The sequence below is a fragment of the Microtus pennsylvanicus genome, chromosome 10 (assembly GCF_037038515.1).
Source record: "Microtus pennsylvanicus isolate mMicPen1 chromosome 10, mMicPen1.hap1, whole genome shotgun sequence".
In the NCBI taxonomy this organism is placed as follows: domain Eukaryota; kingdom Metazoa; phylum Chordata; class Mammalia; order Rodentia; family Cricetidae; genus Microtus; species Microtus pennsylvanicus.
The window spans coordinates 16,706,392-16,725,098 of NC_134588.1; the positions used below are offsets into that span (position 1 = coordinate 16,706,392).

The following is an 18,707-nucleotide window of genomic DNA, read 5'->3' on the forward strand; positions in this document are numbered from 1 at the left end:
ACAATAGGGCCCCAAATACCTATGTGTAGTCCCCGTCAGCTGGAATAGACTTTCAAAAAGGGCTCCACAGCAGTCATCTCTGGTGGACCTCAGTCATCCAAGGATTCACCTGTCTTTACCTCTCATCTTGCTTTAGGAATGCTGGAACTGTTTAGGCCCTACTACGACTGTATTTTAAGTCGTTTCTGGGGATTTGAACTCAGATTATTCATCTTCACAGCCCAATTATGTGTTCGGGGGGGGGGGGGATAGCAACCAAAACAAAAGCCAACCAATAAAATCCCACTGTTAAAAAGTCAGGAATAGCTGGTGGTTATTAAAGCACACGCCTTTAATTCCAGTACTCCGGGGAGGCAGAGATAGGCAGATTTCTGAGAGTTAAAGGCCAGCCTGGCCTAAAGAGTGAGTTCCAAGATGGGCTCCACAGTTACGGAGAAGCCCTGTCTTGAAAAACAAAGTCAGGAATATACAACAGAAGCGGTACTACTTTATGTCCACGTTCCTATGTGCACATGTAGAGGCCAGAAGTTACCTATAGCTTCCTCAGTTGCGTTCCACCTTCGCTGCTGAGACAGGGTCTCTCTCTGAACATGGAATGGTACTTGGCTATACCAGCTGGCCAGGAAGCTCCAGGACCTGCCTGTCTCTGGCTCCAAAGCATTCGAGTTACATGCGCTGCCATGCTCAGCACTTTTCATGGATGTTGAACTCAGGATCTGTGCAGCAGCACTTGATTACCCACCGAGTCATCTCAGCTGCAGTGGCACCACTAAGGATGTGCACTAATTACTCCCAATAGTCTTTGCCCTTACATACATGTGGCATTTTCAGGGGCTCCAGGTTATTGCTAACGTTCAAGAAATAAAAATCCAGCCTATTTTGTCCATCACTGTGTCCCTCCTTATACCAAAAAGGAAAGCTATAAAAGACGTTAAAACAATGACACGATTTTTTATGGGAGTATTTAAAAATAAAAATTATCTTTCATAGTAAAGACAAAAAAATCCTAAAGGTGATTTTAAAAAGTTCCTTCTTAAAGAGAAACGGGGAAATTAGGGCAAAGTCCAGGTAGAAAGCCATTCCTGTCAGTGAGAAAACTGCCTGCGGTCCGCTGTCTTCTTGCTGATGTGTTTAAAGATCTTGGACTTCTCCACTTTCTTTGTTTTCTGGTAGCCAAATCCACCGCCACCTCCTCTCTTTTTAAGCTTGCCATCATGGCTGCTCACGTCTACAGATGAATGTTAAGGAGGCGAAGCAATAAAGAGGACTCCAAGCTGCATCAGAGAAAACCTCAACACGGCCAGCACTACCCCTGTGCCACTCTCTGCTTGACAAATGGAGACGTGGGACCTGAGGCCGGGCAATGAACATGCATGAGACCAGGAGCGAGAGAGAGCTCGTACACAAAAATGAACAGGAATGACTTTAACCAATCTGTCCCGGATTTCCCTCACGAGTTACTGCAGCATAATTAAAAGCAGTCTTCCTCGTATTGAATAGCCAACACACACACACACACACACACACACACACACACACACACACACACACACACACACACACACACACACACACACACACACACGATTGCAATGGAACCGCCTGGGAGGTTCCTTTGCTCTTTACCTGGAGCAAGGCTTAGGTCTGTTTTGTGGCTAGCCTTGCCATTTCCTTATAGATAAATAACCTTCTGATGGCCGTATGAGGCCAGGAACCTTGAAAGCTCTTACCCAACTCTCTCTAGTTGCTTCCTACTTCTGCTTCTACACCGAAGCCACAACTAACTACCTGCCTCTCACTGACAGTGGTACCCCCACTGCCCTGCTCAATATCATTCTGTGTGTTATGGATGTAGTGCGCTACAACCTTTGGAGATGTTTGGTTCTCCCCTTCCACCATGGGTCCTGCGGGTCAAACTTGGGTTGCTAGGCTTGCTGGGAAAATGCTTATATCCACTGAGCCATCCTTAGTTCTTTAGAGATTTAAATCCTGAGCTACCTTAGCCTGGTATTTCCCAGCCCAGTGACAAGTCCTTGCCAAACCCTTCTGTGCTACTGCAGACAGACACAGGCTAGGATGAACATCAGAGCCTTTGGCTGGCAGCCATTCCAACTCACTGCTAAGACCCAACACCCAGCTAAGGCCTGTAATTGCAATAAATTGTAATAAATAACGAAGAAAGGATACTCAGATCAACGAAGGGAGGAACCTTAAAGCCAAAGGACAGAGCCACCTGAGGCAAGTTTAAGTTGTTCACATCGAAGATCTGCTTGAGAGAGTGGGAGTCGTAGGCTCGTATGTAGGACTTGTATGCTTCCTGCGCGGACTTATGGAGAAAATAGTTCTTTTCGATCAGCTTTTCCAGCTAAAACAAAGAAAAAGGGCAGATTTCAACTATTAGAACAATTATCCTACAAAACCACTAGTCTTTGAACTCTGGGGAAACCAGGTAGAAAGGAACCTGCAAGTGGGAGGGAGGCTGGGGGAGTGACTGTGAACTCCATAAGGCAGCACTGACAGGCGACCTCTCCCTCAGAAGACACACAAAGAGCATACCTGAGACTGAATATCAGAAACTTTAGACCAGGAAAAGTCGAACTGATTCAGTGGAACCTAGAGAAACAAAGTTCAGGTGTTAGTAAGAGGAAACTCAGGTTTAGCTGCATAAAAGGTTGTAAGTGTCCCATCAGTAGCCACAGCAAGGGGGCAGCGCTGGAGATTCCCGGGCTCATGGAACCCCAGGACAGGGACTGTGTGATCTGCTGCTTGCTGCCTCTTGTCATTAGGTGTTCCATCTCTGGCCTGCTGAGTTGACATGAATACGCCATGGGAGCCTGCATTTCTTCCTCTTCAAAAGCTGATAAGAGGAAATGAGCAGAGGCAGGGGCCACTAAAGCTCTACCCCTAAGATTTCCAGGACTGTGACATTCAGGGTGATAAATGACTACTTTCCCCCTTTTTCCTAATAGGGTTTTACTATGTAGTCCTGGCTGGTCTTGAACTTGCTGAGACCCTCCTGCCTCTGCTTCTTGACTGCTGGGATTACAGTTATGTAATCCATACCAGGGATAACTACTTTTTTTCCCCCTCTATACCAGGAGAGGGTCCTTAATACCGTTCTGCCTTGTGCCTGAGGCTTGTGATACCAAGCCTGGTGACTCTAGCTCCCCAAGGATTCATCAATTATTACCTCTTACTTAACTAGGAAAGCACAGAAACTGTGTTTGTGCTATGGACTGGGGAAGAAAACAGGTCTGTAAGAACCTCCTGCCTTCCCCTCAAAGAGCTTGCCTGCAGGTAAGTAATGGAGCATTGGGTGCTGGGAGCACAGAGGGTTGGAGACAGACAATTCACTGAAATCAGTGTCCTGTGGAGATCCAGAAGGAACAGCAAGGAGAGTGCAAAGGCCTCAGGGCAATTTCAGAAACTGTGCCTTATTACAGGAAGGGTAAATGCACATGGTAAGACTGTGCTAGGAGGGTGTCATGGTGCCAGTCAGGGACAAGCTGGCCCGCATGTACCCACTAGACCTATCAAGAAGGAGGCCAATGCAGTCTGGATGCATTCTGTTCTGGCAGGCTGAGATAAGGGCAGACAGGTGAGCTGGGGATTGAGCAGATGGTGACTGGAATATATGCAAAGCACTTTCCCAAAATGGCAGAGAGGAGCAGAGCCAGGGCAGTGTCAGCCCCGAAGGGAGCAGTAGAAGGCTGAGTTGAGGGCTGAAGCAGGAGCTGCGCAGGGAGGCTGGTGCACAAGGGCACAGATCTGCACAGCAGACTGCAGGGATACTAGGGGAGCGGGCAGGGTTGACCAGGGCTGCAGAGAACTGGAAAAAAGAACTCCAACAGTGCTGGGGATTGAGCCCGTTCCTCCTGTCAATGCCTCCTGTGCCAGGAGCACATGCCATCTCACCTAGTGACTCTGTACCTGTTATGACAACACCTCCTCAACTTCAGTCAACACCTACAGAGATGGCACCTGGGGAGAGTCCTCACAGTGGGAGTTTCCTCCCAACTCAGGGTTTCCCAAACAAACGCCTTTACCTTGGATTGCTTCAAGTAACGAAGGAAACCCAACTCTTCAGGGCGCAGGATGAGCAGGGCATGCCCTCTTCCGTTCAGGCCCCGAGCCGTTCTACCCACACGATGAATGTATTCCTGTAGTGAGGCAGAAAAGCTGGGTTATGAGTTCACATTCAGCATTTAGACTCCATCCTGTGATCAACGGAAGCATGCCAGCACACCTGCATGCCAATCACAGGACAGGGCAGGGCCAACTTCATCCTCACCACACCCACCACACACTGGGCCAGCATTCCCTCTGCAGATATCACCCCTTAGCAGGGACAGACACGAACACAAGATAAGCTGCACACATCAGCCATATTAACACCGTATAAAGGAAGCCCCACAAGCCAGATACTACCTAGTAAGATAAACTATAAGGTATAGTTCATCTTCAGAGTAGCTTTCTATGAAAATTATGTTTCAATGCTAGTCAACAATTTATTATAACTCATTGCTTCTTCAAAGCACCCTTTTCACGTGTGGTGTATGCACCTATGTGTAGAAGTCAGAGTGTAGACCAAGATACTCTCCACCTTCTTGTTTTGAGGCAGTATCTCTCAACCTGGAACTTGCTGTTTCAGTTAGGTTGCTGCACAAGCCCTGGGAACCCATTTGTCTCCATCCTCCTGTCACTGCTGGGGTTACAGATGTACTGTACCCTGCCTGGTCTTTACACGGGTACCCATTGTACTACAGACATTACTGACCTTTACTTATCTACTTCCTTACATAATTGCTATTTCCTTCTGAAACCAGCTGGACACACCAGTCCAAGGATCTTGTGTTCCTAACTTAAAAGTCACAGATACCCCTTAAACCTCTTTGCACATATACCCCTAAGGTCCCTGACACTTATTAACACCAGTAATACTCTACAGCGGACCAAGCAGCTGCTCTGTACAGGTAAGCGTCATGGATGTGAAATGACATGTCTCCCTGAGCAGCAAGTGCACTCCTACACATAGACCCATTCTGAAGACACACGTTACCTTGGGGTCATCGGGAGGGTCATACTGAACAATCCAGTCGACTTCAGGGATGTCCAGCCCTCTGGCTGCCACATCTGTGCACAGCAGTATCCCTGAATCTGCATTGCAGAATTGGAAGAACGTGGTTGTTCGCTTATTTTGCTTTTGCCTTCCCTAGATTCAAAAGCAACAAGAGCACAAAACCCATTCAAGTTGTTTGTGAGAGTTCAATGTAAAACCAGCCAACTGTGGAGCTGCTACCACACTTTAGCACAAGCTTACTCGGGCCCAAGCCCTATGACTCCAACTGTATCCCAAGCCTGTGAAAGGGATGGTGTCTCTTGTGTGACAGTCCAGGCAGGGAGATATCTTTGTCATTTCTAGAGTTTTGGAAGTTGCTTACTTCTTATTTACTTAGGTAATATTATATCCTTCCGGAGTCTTTGATGGAGTTGAAGAATAGATAGTTACAGTTTTCCTTTGTTATGATAAAAGATAAAATAGATATAAATATTGTAACTGTAATTCTTGCTTGATAACTGTTTTGTTACATGTAATTTTACTATGTTAAAGTGAAAGCCTTTCTTTTTTGTTTAAACAGAAAAAGAGGAAATGGTGTAGGAATGTCTTCTTTCTATGTGTTGCTTTCATTAGTTGAATAAAGAAAACTGCCTTGGCCTTTTGATAGGGCAGCCCTTAAGTGGGTGGAATAGACAGAACAGAATTCTGGGAGGAAAAAGGCAGTGTGGCAGACGCCATGGCTCTCCTCTCCGAGATGGATGTTGGTTAGACTCATGCTGGTAAGCCACAGTCAAACGGCGATATACATTAATGGAGATGGGTTAAACAAATATGTGAGAGTTAGCCAATAAGAGGTTAGAACTAATGGGCCAGGCAGTGTTTAAATTAATATAATTTCCGTGTGGTTATTTTGGGGGTTAAGCTAGCCAGGAGTCAGGTGGGATGCAGCCTGCTCTCCTTACAACACTTACTCCTTTTTAAGTACTTTCTTTTTCAGATTTTATTAGCCCGTACTTACCTGTGTTTAGTTATAACCTTCGGTGCCAACTTCCACACTCCAAGCACACTGACCCATCACCCTCCCCCATCCCCTCCCACCCCTTCAGATTCTTTCCTCTTCTAACTAACGCCCTTCTGCTTTCACGTCTGTGTGATCCAGGGAGCTTACAAGAGCACAGGTGAGGGTCACTTGCAGGAAAGTGAGCACCCAACCAGTGCTACCCCACTAAAGAAATGTCACTCAAACCACCATTAGCTTCCTAAAGAGCCTCAGAGAGGGGCAGAGCCTTGTGAGGCCCTCCCACCGTCCAGTCTTCTTCAAGTAATAGCAGCTGCTTTCAGACCGTTGTCCCCTCCCTACCTGATCCTCCATCCCAAAGTGCACAGAATGTCATACAAAGGCTTACCCCATTTCTCAACAAGCTCCCTGCCACCACTTACATGGATGGCCAAGACAGGCAGGTCGATGTAGTTCAGTAGCTCGTAGTGGTACTTCACAGACATACACGACGAAAAGAAGACCATCACTTTCTTCTTCCGGTTCTTCTTAAGAAATGTGAAGAGCAGAAGGAACCTCTTCTCAGAGGGACACACAACATATCCCTGAATAGGGGCAGTGAAGAGATTACTCACAAGGCATTTTAGCTTCATTAAGTAACAAAATGTGTCTGAATACAGCAATATACCGCCAGGCCTTTCTGCCACATTTAAAGACTACACCAACTCCAGTTATATGGAACTATTTACTTATCAAGGCTTTACCTTGGAGTTCCAAAGACAGCTCAGCAGGTGAAAGGCTGAGGACCAACAGCCATCCATGTAAGAGCGCTGGGTAATTGTGTAGTCCCAATGCTCAGGAGATGGGATTAGTGCGTCAAGCTGGCTACCTAGATTAGTTAAGTCTGCAAGCTCAGGGGTCAAATTAGATTCCCCTCAATAGTCAAATGGTGAGTGATCATGAAGACACCTGACTTCATAGGCATTCACTCTCAAACATACACTTCCTAAACTTGTCTCCATTAACTCAGACCTGGCACCTCTTTTCTACCTTGCACAGCGATGCACTCGCTCCTCCAAGTTAGCTTCCTCTCTACCACCCAACTTCCCTGGCACCTTATAGGGAGCATTTTTTTCATTTTTTTATTGTTTTTAATGAGCTATACATATTTTCCCATTATGCAGATTACTAAAAACAAGTTCTAGTTGCATTGCAATCAGCAGCAACTGATGCTTCTTCCCACAAAAGCAGCATCAATAGATGCTGGCTTCCCCTGACTTCACAGTACTTTATAATCAACTCAGAGACAGCACACCCATGTCTGTTGCTTTGACTTTTGTTTGTCAATCCACTTGCTCTGTTCATCACTCTGAACAAGCACCAGGGCACACGAAGACCATACAGGGCTTTACTTATTTACTCTGTAATATGTATAAGCTATTTATTAACAGTACCTGCTCAAGTCCATCCACTGTGGCAACCTCTTTATCATCATCAACACCCACATACAATGGCTCTTTTTTCAGAGAAATTCTTGCCAAGTCTTCAACTTTTCGAGTTTGTGTGGCAGAAAAGAGCATGGTTTGCCTGCGTACTGAAACAACACAAAAATAATCCAAACCTTCCAAAGAATTTCATAATCACTTCATGATCACACTTTAAGCAGAATTTCCTGAAAGGGGATACGTTATTGGTATGGACTCCCCAGATATCATCTATAAACATAGTAACTTAGGTGAGATGAACAAATCCAATCCATCCTAAGCAAATTAAACCAAGGAATGGGTAGTTAGGGCTTCCCAGTCACCATCAATACCGTCGTGAAGTTATTCATGAGAAAAGGAGCTATATAACGCAACTTGTAGTCAATGCTTACGGAAATGCCAACAGCTGCGAACAGCACACACACCTGCCAACAGCTGAAATGAGCAGACATGCTGCACTCACACAGCAGCATCACCGCGCATCTACAAGATGCTGGACGGGAAAAGAGGAGCACACACTGCCGCTCACTATAGCTTCAAGATTTGGAAAATGTGGGCTCCTGTACAGGGACCGAGAAAGCTGCTCAACAGCAGAAAGAGAACTTATTTGTGTGGGTGGGGCTAGGGGACTGCAGTGGCCATGAACTCTTGAGGTGGAGGACACGTCCACCATTGTGCTGGCAGTTATGATTCTCAAGGGCTACACATGTTAGAATATCAAAAATTACAGACTTTAATTTAAATGGTTTACTTATTATTTTTAAATTATGTGTCTGTGCCATATGGAGATAAGAGCGGATGACAGCAGAGGAGGGACTCAGCCAAAAAGCTCAACCCTTACAAGGAATCTTTACATTAAAACTATTGAACTAGCATTTTTGCTTATGAAATGGTAATGTGTTGTAAGAAGATGCATTTCAAATTTTTCTGAAGATGACAGGCATAAACTGCTCACGTAGCCACAGGAAAATTCTGGTTATTAAAACAATATTTTCCCTACAAGATCTCCAACCACATACCTCTGACTACCCTGTGAGTCCCATGCAGATGCCACCTACTTACCTGGCAAAAGTTTAATAATTTGCTTTAATTCCTCTTCAAATCCGACATCCAAGATACGATCAGCCTCATCAATAACGAGACACTGAAGGTTCTTGTACATAAACCCTGGAGTATTCTGCATGTGGTCTAGAAGCCGGCCGGGGGTGGCCACGACAATGTTGATGCCGTTGGTGAGCTTCTGCGCTTCAGCAGACCTGTTGCTGCCACCCATGATCAGCCCGTACGTGTGAACATGGTGCGTCATCAGTTCCTTAAGAACACCAAAGGTCTGCATGGCCAGTTCTCTGGTAGGAGAGAGAATCAGGACTCCTGTTCCTGGAAGGCAAAAGGTGACAGAAGGCCATCGCCACAGGTTCTTACAAGGCGTACCTCCGACTAATTACAGCACAAAGAGACAGACACTTACCATTCCTGGGCATAAACTTTAACTTCACAATGAGCTCGATCACAGGGATGAGGAAAGCCAGAGTTTTGCCACTGCCGGTTTTAGCAGCTGCTAGAAGATCCCTTAATATTGTGGAAGAGAAGGACGTTCATTCGACTCATGCAGATGCATACTGAACACCCACCACAAGCTATGAGCAGGTTCTAGGCACTGTGTGAGGATTCCAAAACACAGTTCCCTGTTTAGCCATCTCGGCCTTTAACATAAGCCAGGCACGAATACATAGAGGGAACAATCAGTGGAACACACACGTTTCCTTTACCACCGCACAGTCTTAAGAACAGACAGGAATGCCCCAGTATCAATGTCAGCCATACCTGCCTTCCAGAAGTGGCCTGATACTTTTATGTTGGATCTCAGTCATGCGCTTGAAGCCCATTTCCTCTATAGCCTTCAGAGTGTTTTCATTGACGAGGTTAGACAAGGAAGCAAACGAAGTGTCCTCAAAAGCCCCTATATGGAAGATTGTTCACTGTCAGCAAGCTGGTCTGTTCAAAGTGAGTGCTGGCATGACTGCCTAAAACCATGCCAATTCTTAGAAGAGCGTCTCACAGTATGAGGAGATTAAGGTTCAATCACTGCTAGCAGGTACTAATGAGAAAATAGTCCACAGAGAAATCAACATGTAAACATTGGGGCTGGAGAGATGCTCAGTGCTTAAGAGTACTTGCTGCTATTGCATAGGACCTGGGCGAGGCTCAGCGCCCACATGGTGGCTCTTAACCATCCAGAATTCCAGTACCAGGGGTAAAATGACTTTTAACCTTCACAGGCACCAGGCATACACAGTGCACATACATAAATGCTGGGAAAGTACACAGACATTTAAAAAGTATAAAAATTAAGTATAATAAAAACTGAAGCCTAAAGCCAACCAAAAAAGTAAACAACCTGATTCTAGCAAGAGTCCTAAGAAAGCACAGCACCCCGTGGCTCTTTAGTAGTTAGAGCACCAGAGCACTCCCATGGCCTGGACATTCAGCCATGTCCCTGATCAACTGTGGCTTCTCGGCTTGGCAGTAATGATGGTCCTTACTTGTGACTGATGGTCAACTCCCAGGCTTTCTTCCTTCCAGTTCTGGGAAAACACACCCATAACTAAATCTTTTTTCTTTTTTTGGTTTTTCAAGACAGGGTTTCTTTGTAGCTTTGAAGCCTGTCCTGGAACTAGCTCTTGTAGACACCAGGCTGGCATCAAACTCACAAGAGATCTGCCCGCCTCTGCCTCCCGAGTGCTGGGATTAAAAACGTGTGCCACCACTGCCCAGTCCCAAATCTTTATTTGCATTTTCAGTGTGGCATCTGATAAAGCAATAGGTTTATACTAGTTTTATAAAATAGGCTTTGTTTTATGATTTTGCCCAACTAGAGGCCAAATAAGAGTTCTGAGCCGGGCGGTGGTGGCGCACGCCTTTAATCCCAGCACTCGGGAGGCAGAGGCAGGCGGATCTCTGTGAGTTCAAGGCCAGCCTGGTCTACAGAGCTAGTTCCAGGACAGGCTCCAAAGCCACAGAGAAACCCTGTCTCGAAAAACCAAAAAGAGTTCTGAGCATAAGACTCCTAGCACTGGGGAATACGGAGCCTGAACTAGCCACCTCCTGTAACCAGGCAAGGTTTCCAGTGTAGGTAATGTGACAATCCCAGTCCACAAACAAATCCTTCGACCTACAATTTGTTCTGCCTATAATATGAGTTGAGGTAATAAAGGTGGCCAGAGAACTCTCTTTAGGTGCATGGGAAATTCTGGACCTTGCGTATGCCGGGCAAGTGGCTGTCCTATGTATCTTGATGCTGCAAGGCACCTGACCCCCACACTCTAGATGTCAGTAGACTGTCCTAATCAGATACTTGGAGTGTAGAACTTTTGTTGCTCACCTGGACATTAAGAGTTAGTTGCAGCCAGGTGGTGGTGGCACACGCCTTTAATCCCAGCACTTGGGAGGCAGAGGCAGGTGGATCTCTGTGAGTTCAAGGCCAGCCTGGTCTACAAGAGCTAGTTCCAGGACAGGCTCCAAAGCTACAGAGAAACCCTGTCTGGAGAAACCAAAAGAGTTAGTTGCTTGACTTGGGGTGAAAAATTGTCCAGGCTGAGAACCACCTCTATAACTTGTCTATTTTTCTCTTTTCTCTGTAGGCTGTGCTCAGTACTATACCATCAGATCAATTCAGCAATCTTGATTAAGTATTAAAATGGCCCAACCTCAGTATTTTAACAAGGAATAAAGCCCCCAAGTCAAATCTGATTGGAACAATAAATTCTAATCTAAATTCTTGAACTTTAAGGATCCCAGAAGCTATTAGGAACACAGAGAAAGAAAAAGATAGAAAAAGTGTCTTGGTATCAAAAGGAGAAGATAAAGGGAAACAGCACAAAGCTATAAAAATCATTGCTTGCTGACAATTATTTCAACAGAGAAAAGTGACTGTTCCAAGCCATCACCTGTCAGCCCCAGGGGCAGGCTGGGCACTTCCTTGTCATCTGGCTTCTCCACAGCATCTTCTGTTTCAAGAGCCACAGTGCTTTCTTCAGTTTTTGCTTTTTTGGTGTCTTGGTTTAAAAAGCAAACAAACAAAAAGGTAAATAAAACCTACATTGTTATTAAAATAACAAGTGAGAACAAAAGAATACTTTTCAAAGTTTAACATTCAACATTTATTTGTTAGAAACCTTTTTCAGGAAGAACCTTGCTCAATATTTAAAACTTTGAGGCATAAATGATTTACAAACAAAACAATGTTTTAAAGTTACTTAAAATGTATTACATTATCCTTAATGAGTAATATCAGGACAGCCTCACACGTCACGAGGAAAGTAGCACATGTGCAATTAAAGCAATTTTAACTTAAATTCCTACATCTCCCCTTGCCTTTACATTCTGTAAGTCACTTCTGCTTTGAAGACGAACATTAGGAGCGTGGGGCTCTCCCTGTTCCCACACAGGAAGAGGGCAATGGCTCCTTAGCTGGTGATAGAAACGGGATGGCTGTGGAGTTGTAAGTGAAGGAGGAGAGGCAGAGCCTTCTAGCTTCTCACTTTTGTATTCAACTTCTGCAGGATGGCTCCCACCTACTGTCCAGAACATTTCACTCATGCCTCTTGAGCACTGCACACTGGGCTCCAGTGAGCAGGGAGGGGTTGCTGACCTGGCTCACCCCACCTCAATTTGTTCACTCCACAGAAGGCTTATCTCTTCACTAGAATTTACCTTCCCCTTCCTGCCTCCTGCTCTTTAAACCCTGCCCCGTACTTTCTGCTCACTTGGAATCCAGTGTTTTATATTCACAACTTTCCTTCATGTTATTTTACATATTCTGCAAAGAAGCCTCCATATCGGGGAGAGGGCAAAAGACATGAGGTACCTTATAAAATCAGCAAGTACCTTCAGACAAAAATGCTCACAGAGATACTTCCCATCATCAGACAAGATTCACACTGTCAATTAAAGTTCTGAAACTCTGAAATATGTGGAATGCAAACACTATGCCATGGTATATTCAGTTTATTTAAAAAGCCCCACTAACTGCTCACCAAACTCCTTAGTAGAGTATTAAAAACTAAAGAAATTATTACCAAATGTCAGTTTTTTCCAAGGTTAGTGAACTTAAAAACATGACACAAGTTTGGGAAAAAACTAAAACCCACCTCGCTCCTCCACCAACAACATGTCTTTTAGCTGCCAGGCTAGTCTCTCATACACAGGTGCACACAGGGGATAATGCACACACAGCGATGGAGGGACACGAGCCACAGCTGAAAAGTTACCCAAACAGCAGACAGCCAAAGAAAACAAACCTACCAGGCTCTGCGTCATTTGCCATTTTCCTCTTTTTCTTCTTCTTTTTCTTTTTTGATTCTGAATCAGGAGATGGCGCTGCTGCTGTTTCTCCATTGGTTAAAGCAGTAGGTTTCTGGGGTAACTTTTCAACTTTCGAGTTTTCCACTGTCTCTTCAGGCATGCCTCCACTTTGTGCTTCTGCCGAGCCCACCCTCGCAGCATGCTTTACTGCTTTCTTAACTTTTCTGACCTTTACCTCTTCTTTGGGCACATCTTCATTGGAAGGTTGGGATAGGCTCGTGTTTGATGCTTCTGTTTAAAAACACAGAAGGTACATTCTAACACGGAAGACTAAGCTTACCAAACAACACCGACCTCCCAGAGAGAAATTTCAAGGTCTCTGGAACTGCAATCATGTAGTTTCCCTTCTGCGCTCACTGCTGAAGTCACCCGTTGGTGCTCTACTATAGAAAAGGTACATTTTCTTTAGGGGAAAAAGGTCAGAAGCAATTGCTTTATTTTTTAACTTCAAAAGACCCTATCTCATCTCGGCATTGTGGTCCATGCCTTTAATTCCAGCAGAAGCAGAGGCAGGTGGAGTCTGTGCAGCTGAGGCCAGCTTGGTCTACAAAGCAAGTTCCAGGAGGCACAGAGAAACCCTGAAAAAACAAGAAAAGAAAAAAAAGACCTTATCTGTTTAAGGCTATACAGAAATCTGTAATAGGAAAATGCTAACAATGTCACATAACTAAATCAATGGAATTAGAAAACAGCCATGAAAAGACCTATTTCTTTTCCTTTTTGGGTTTTTGAGACAGGGTTTCTCTGTAGCTTTGGAGCCTGTCCTGCAACTAGCTCTTGTAGACCAGGTTGGCCTTGAACTCACAGAGATCTGCCTGCCTCAGCCTCCAGAGTGCTGGGATTAAAGGTGTGCGCCACCACCACCTGGTGAAAAGACATATTTCTAACATTAAGTATTTGATAAACATAACCAATGGCATTCACTTCGTATTCCCACAACTATTGATTACATAATTTCACATCATTCAAACCCAATTTTCCTGGACTTAGATGAACTAAAACTTCAGTTAATGAAAGCCACTTACTCAATTAAAGCCCCAAACTAGCTTTACAAAGTTTCCCTGTTGATAGAAGGAGAATGAAAGCGACATGACCTTTACTTTACCCACACCAAGCAGCTACTAATTAGTATTAATTACTCTACAGAAACTAAATGAAGGAGCTTCCTTTAAATCCATCGCCCCCTCTGGGATTTCTTTCAATAACTATCTGTTGAATATTATGTGGGACGTGACAATATGCCCCAACACATCCCAGAGGATTTATTCAGCGAATCTCAGCCTGTGTGTAGCGACCCTCGCCAGGTCGCCTATCATATATTTGCATTATTATGAGAAACTGTATTAAAGAGTCGCAACATTAGGAAGGTTGGGGACCATCGACTTATATCTTACAGAAAATCTTAACAAGCTACAGAAACTGTATCAAGAAAGGTGACATCTGTATAAACTTTTCATTTAAGGTGCGGTTCCAAAAACAAGACATTAAGGGATTTACAAGCTAAGTTGGGTCAGACAAGAACCAAGAACACAGGGAGGGCTCTGCGTTTAATGTGATGAGGATCATTGCAGAAATAAGAGAACGGACTTGAACAAACGGTAGAAGAAAGCAGTATCATTATTGTTGGGAAAGCCAAGAAAAATGAAAAAGAATTGCTAAGCTTGGGCGGGAGATGAGATCCAGCACCTAAATAAAAGCCAGAAAATGGATAGTACCTAGACCTAAAGTTCTATATGGGGCCTAAAGATGATGGGGGAGTCCAAAACGAAGGGTAATAGGTGGGTTTTGCTGGATGACCAGCCAGCATAATAAGCCTGGGAAGCAAACCCGAGTTCTCCCGCTGCGACCCTGAACCGAGAAACCCTCGCGGGCAAAGGCTGGAATCAACGAAAGGTCCACTGGGTGCTGAGACCCAGGCGGCCTAGGAGCCCGCCGGAAGCTACCCGGCGCACGGCGGAGTTTCGGAGTTCCCCACATCACTCGCCAACGCGGGGTTCAACACAGCTCACCTTGCAGCTTCAGGTTTCGCTGCCGCAGCTTGATATTCCGCTTCTCGATCTTCTTGCGCAGGAGTTTCATCTGTAAGTGCGACATGTTTGCAGGTCCCGCGCTAGCAGGCTGCACTGAGCAGTAGCTGCACGTGCGTAGTCGGAACTCGGAAGCGTGTCGCCGGACCCAGAGGACCGTGGGGCGGAAATGCTTCCGGGCGGAAACGGCTCCCTTTGGAGACCGAGTTCCTCGCAGCGCCCCCTGGGGACGTGGAGGACGCATTGTGAACATGTTCGCCTTACGTGGCGCGCGGCAAGACAAAAAGCAGTTTGAGTTTTTATGAGACCTAACAAAACGGCTGAGTGGAAGACAGAATTCCTCGTCACTCAGATTCTGTTCCCTTCACTTCCAGTATCCGGTCAGAACACTTTTTTTTTTTTGATTTTTCAAGACAGGTTTTCTCGGTGTAGCCCTGACTGACCTGGGTCTTGTAGACCAGGCTGGCCTCAGACTCACAGAGATCCGCCTGCTTCTGCTTCCCAAGCACAATTAAGTTTTTAAAACTTCTTGCTTGGTTGGCGGGCATGATAGTGCACGCCTTTAATCTCAGTACTAGGGAGATAGAGCAAGTGATCTCTGTGAGTTCGAGACCAGCCTGGTTCACATGGCAGGGTCTAGGCCAGTCCCTCCCCCTAAAAACAAAAAAGAATCTTCTTGCTTAGGCCCTGTATTACACAAATGTCTTTCCTCATAACATAATTCAGGGCTTTCTAAAATATTTATTTATTTAGTGCTGGTTTTGTGGTAGTTGTATGATTAAACTCCATAGATTAAAAGACTGATTTTTTTTTTTTACAGGACTTCCATCAAGGCAGAAACACAGTTATAGAACACACACTGACAGGGAAGTGCATGCACTACCTGAGAAAGATAGTTCAGAATGGACATTTGGGTGAAGTGTGTGTGTGTGTGTGTGTGTGTGTGTGTACTGTGCGTGTGCATGTGTGTGTGTGTGTGTGTCTGTCGGTCTGTCTGTCTGTGTGCTAGACTGGGAATGACATGCAGATGGAATCTTCAGTGTTGCAAGGCTGGGTATTGAACCCAGGACCTCGTAGGCAGCCACTATACCAACTGAGCTACCACCCAGCTGCTAAAGGTGTAGAAGTACTTTAGTTGGGGCTGGGGAGATGGCTCGGTTCAGTCTGGAAAGTGATTGCCTCGAAAGCACAAAGACCTGAGTTCCATCTACTCCCTATAGAAAGAAAGTCATTTGTAGTGCGACTCAGTGGCCAGCATCCTGGTGAGACTGAGGCCCAGGAGAAATGTCCTCAAAGTGGATAGTGCCTGAAAAGTGACATCTGTGATGGCAATTTTTGGTTGTCAACTTGGCCACATCTGGAATGAACTAGAATACAGAGACAGAGGGCATACCCGTGAGAGATTACTTTTGCTTGGGTTTTGCTGAATTCACTTCTGGTCCAGACCTTTGAGGTGGGAAGACCATGACTTTGATCCGGATCGTGAGGCTGAAGACACACCTTTAATCTGGGCCACACCTGCTTCACTTTTGCTCTTTGTCTGCTTGCCCTTCATTTTTGCTCCATTTGCCTTGCTAGCACATCTATTCCTTCACTGGCTTTGGAGCCTACTTCTTTGGGATTCTGACATATACTGAAGACCAGCCGCGACATCCAGCCTGCAGACTGAGCTACTTTTGGAGTTTTGGATTTTCTGTTAACAGCCAGCTATTGCTGGATTAGCCTGTAAGCTGTTTCAATAGATCTCTCTGTATACATGAATATATATATATACATATATATAATACATTACATACACACATGTGTATACACTTATATGTATATACATATATGTGTATACACATATATGCATACACACAGAGAGAGATATTCATTCTATAAGTTCAGTTACTCTAGAGAACCCTGACTATTAGTACAACATTCAAGCACATCCTTTGATTAACACCCACATATACACTCTGCGGCATTTAATTTACACAGGCTGTGCCTTACTTATTCTGTTCTTTAAATTTTCTCCTGGGCTTCTTAAACCAAAAGCAGTGTTTGTAATGATTTTGCAGGAGAAGAACCTTAGCAGGTGAGATCCCAGAGGGTTCATGGTGGGCAAGAGACAGATACGCCATACAGACAGAACTTAAGTGGGGAGTTTTATTGAGATAAAGGGAGTGGAGGACGTAAAGGGAAAGAAAGAGAGAGAGAGACACACACACACAGAGACAGAGATTCAGAGAGAGAAAGGGGAAGATGGAGGAGAGAGAAGTAGGTGGAGTTCCACCTTTTAAAGAGGCAGGGTACTGCCTGCCCTGTATGCAGGCATGACACAGGGCATGACACACTGTCGGGTCTTCAATGGGCTGGACCAGGTTCGTCTGGATGCTAACAGTGTTTGTAAAGTAGAAAGTAGATTCATATACTCTAAACAGAAGAGAAGGGCTTTGATTCATGGAGTTAAGAAATCGGTCTCCTACCAACACCTTGGCATTGCTAGAAATAATAATACTAGGACACACCTGTACACCTGCTCTGATCTCCAAACTAGGGCTTTTAAAAAACTTTTTTGTTTGTTTGTTTGTGAGGATCAATCCCAGGTCCTTGGGTGTAATAAGCAAGTGCTTTCCCATTGAGTCACATTCTCAGACAACATTAGGACTCTTGAAGTGAATGCTATTTTCTACAAACCTCAGCACTCTGAAATGTATAGGAGTTTGAAAAGGGCTGTATTACTGTAAATTAGCAGGCCTTGCTGCCGTTTCTTTCATTCATCCTCTTTACCTACAGACAGGCCCAAGGAAAGACTGGAAGAGTTAAGAAAGGCACCCAAGGAAGAAGGCCTTTATCAGAGAGCTGGCACCTTCATCTCAGACCTCTAGATTCCAGAGCTGTGAGAAACCCCTGGTGTTTCTGAAGAAGGGTCTCGTGTAGCCCAGGGTGGCCTCAAGTTCAGTAAGTATCCAAAAATGACTTCAAATTTCTAATCCCCCTGCCTTGACTTCCTAAGACCTGAGATTACAATTTTGGAGCCACTATACCCAGTTTATTTGGCAGTGGAGATGGGACCCGAGGTTTTGTGTATTTTACGGAAGCTCCCTACCAACTGAGTTACATCCCTTCACCAAAGTTAAACCGAAGGCTCCCTTTTCCCTCTGGAGCCTATTTAGACGCCCCAGAAGCCCTGCGAGGAACAACTCAGGTGTGGCTGCTTTCCTTTCCCTCTCCTCTTCCTTGCACTTGTCCCATAGGATCACAGTAAGAAGTGGTAAGGAGAAACTACAAAAGGCAATTTTGTTATTGCTTTTCCATTGTTGGCTGGAATGGTAGCACTTTTCCTTATACCCTTCTATCTCCCTTGTATTTGAGGCAGGGTCTCTCTGTGTAGCCCAGATTGGCCTTGAACTTGTGATCTCCTCCCTGAGTCTTGCAAGTGCTGGGATTACAGGCATGAACCGCTAGATCTGGCTCTGTCCTGACTTATCTTTATATAAACAACCTTCTATTTCTGGCAGGAAGGTTTCTGCCACTGTTTTATGTCCTCCCTTTCTGTTCTTCCTTATTGACTAGGGATCTGGATAGGTTGACCACAGTAGTTTCCCACCTCCATTCTGGGAAGTTCTCATGGGCATAGTGGTCTTTCTCATGGTTCACCTAGATCTTCCTGTTGCTTCTACCCTCTGTTGTGTGACTTTTCTAGTCACTCCAGATAGGGCAGCAGTGACATACAAAATGAACAATTCTATTCGAATCTAGCTTGGTGAATCAATGAGCTTATTGGGGTGACT

General features: G+C 45.0%; 1 protein-coding gene across 1 annotated transcript; it reads right to left on the reverse strand.

The window, feature by feature from the left end:
- Positions 1 to 310: 310 nt before the first annotated feature.
- Positions 311 to 15,070, reverse strand: Ddx18 (DEAD-box helicase 18). The gene is made up of 13 exons (XM_075987759.1): positions 14,914 to 15,070; positions 12,845 to 13,135; positions 11,488 to 11,595; positions 9,365 to 9,500; positions 9,009 to 9,109; positions 8,603 to 8,917; positions 7,511 to 7,650; positions 6,500 to 6,661; positions 5,060 to 5,212; positions 4,047 to 4,160; positions 2,557 to 2,613; positions 2,188 to 2,365; positions 311 to 1,228 (listed from the first exon to the last, which is right to left on the reverse strand). Exons 1-13 carry the CDS (start codon positions 14,996 to 14,998, stop codon positions 1,086 to 1,088), a joined length of 1,983 nt encoding a protein of 660 aa, XP_075843874.1. The 5' UTR covers positions 14,999 to 15,070; the 3' UTR covers positions 311 to 1,085.
- Between the last annotated feature and the right edge of the window lie 3,637 nt (positions 15,071 to 18,707).

What these genes read in the sequence shown, in the direction of transcription:
- Ddx18 (XM_075987759.1), bottom strand. Translation starts at nt 14,998, where the DNA reads ATGTCGCACTTACAGATGAAACTCCTGCGCAAGAAGATCGAGAAGCGG. An exon ending in AGGCCACTTCTGGAAGGCAG is followed by an intron (nt 9,110 to 9,364) that starts GTATGGCTGACA and finishes CACAATATTAAG; the next exon opens with GGATCTTCTAGCAGCTGCTA. An exon ending in ACCCTCCCGATGACCCCAAG is followed by an intron (nt 4,161 to 5,059) that starts GTAACGTGTGTC and finishes GCCTCACTACAG; the next exon opens with GAATACATTCATCGTGTGGG.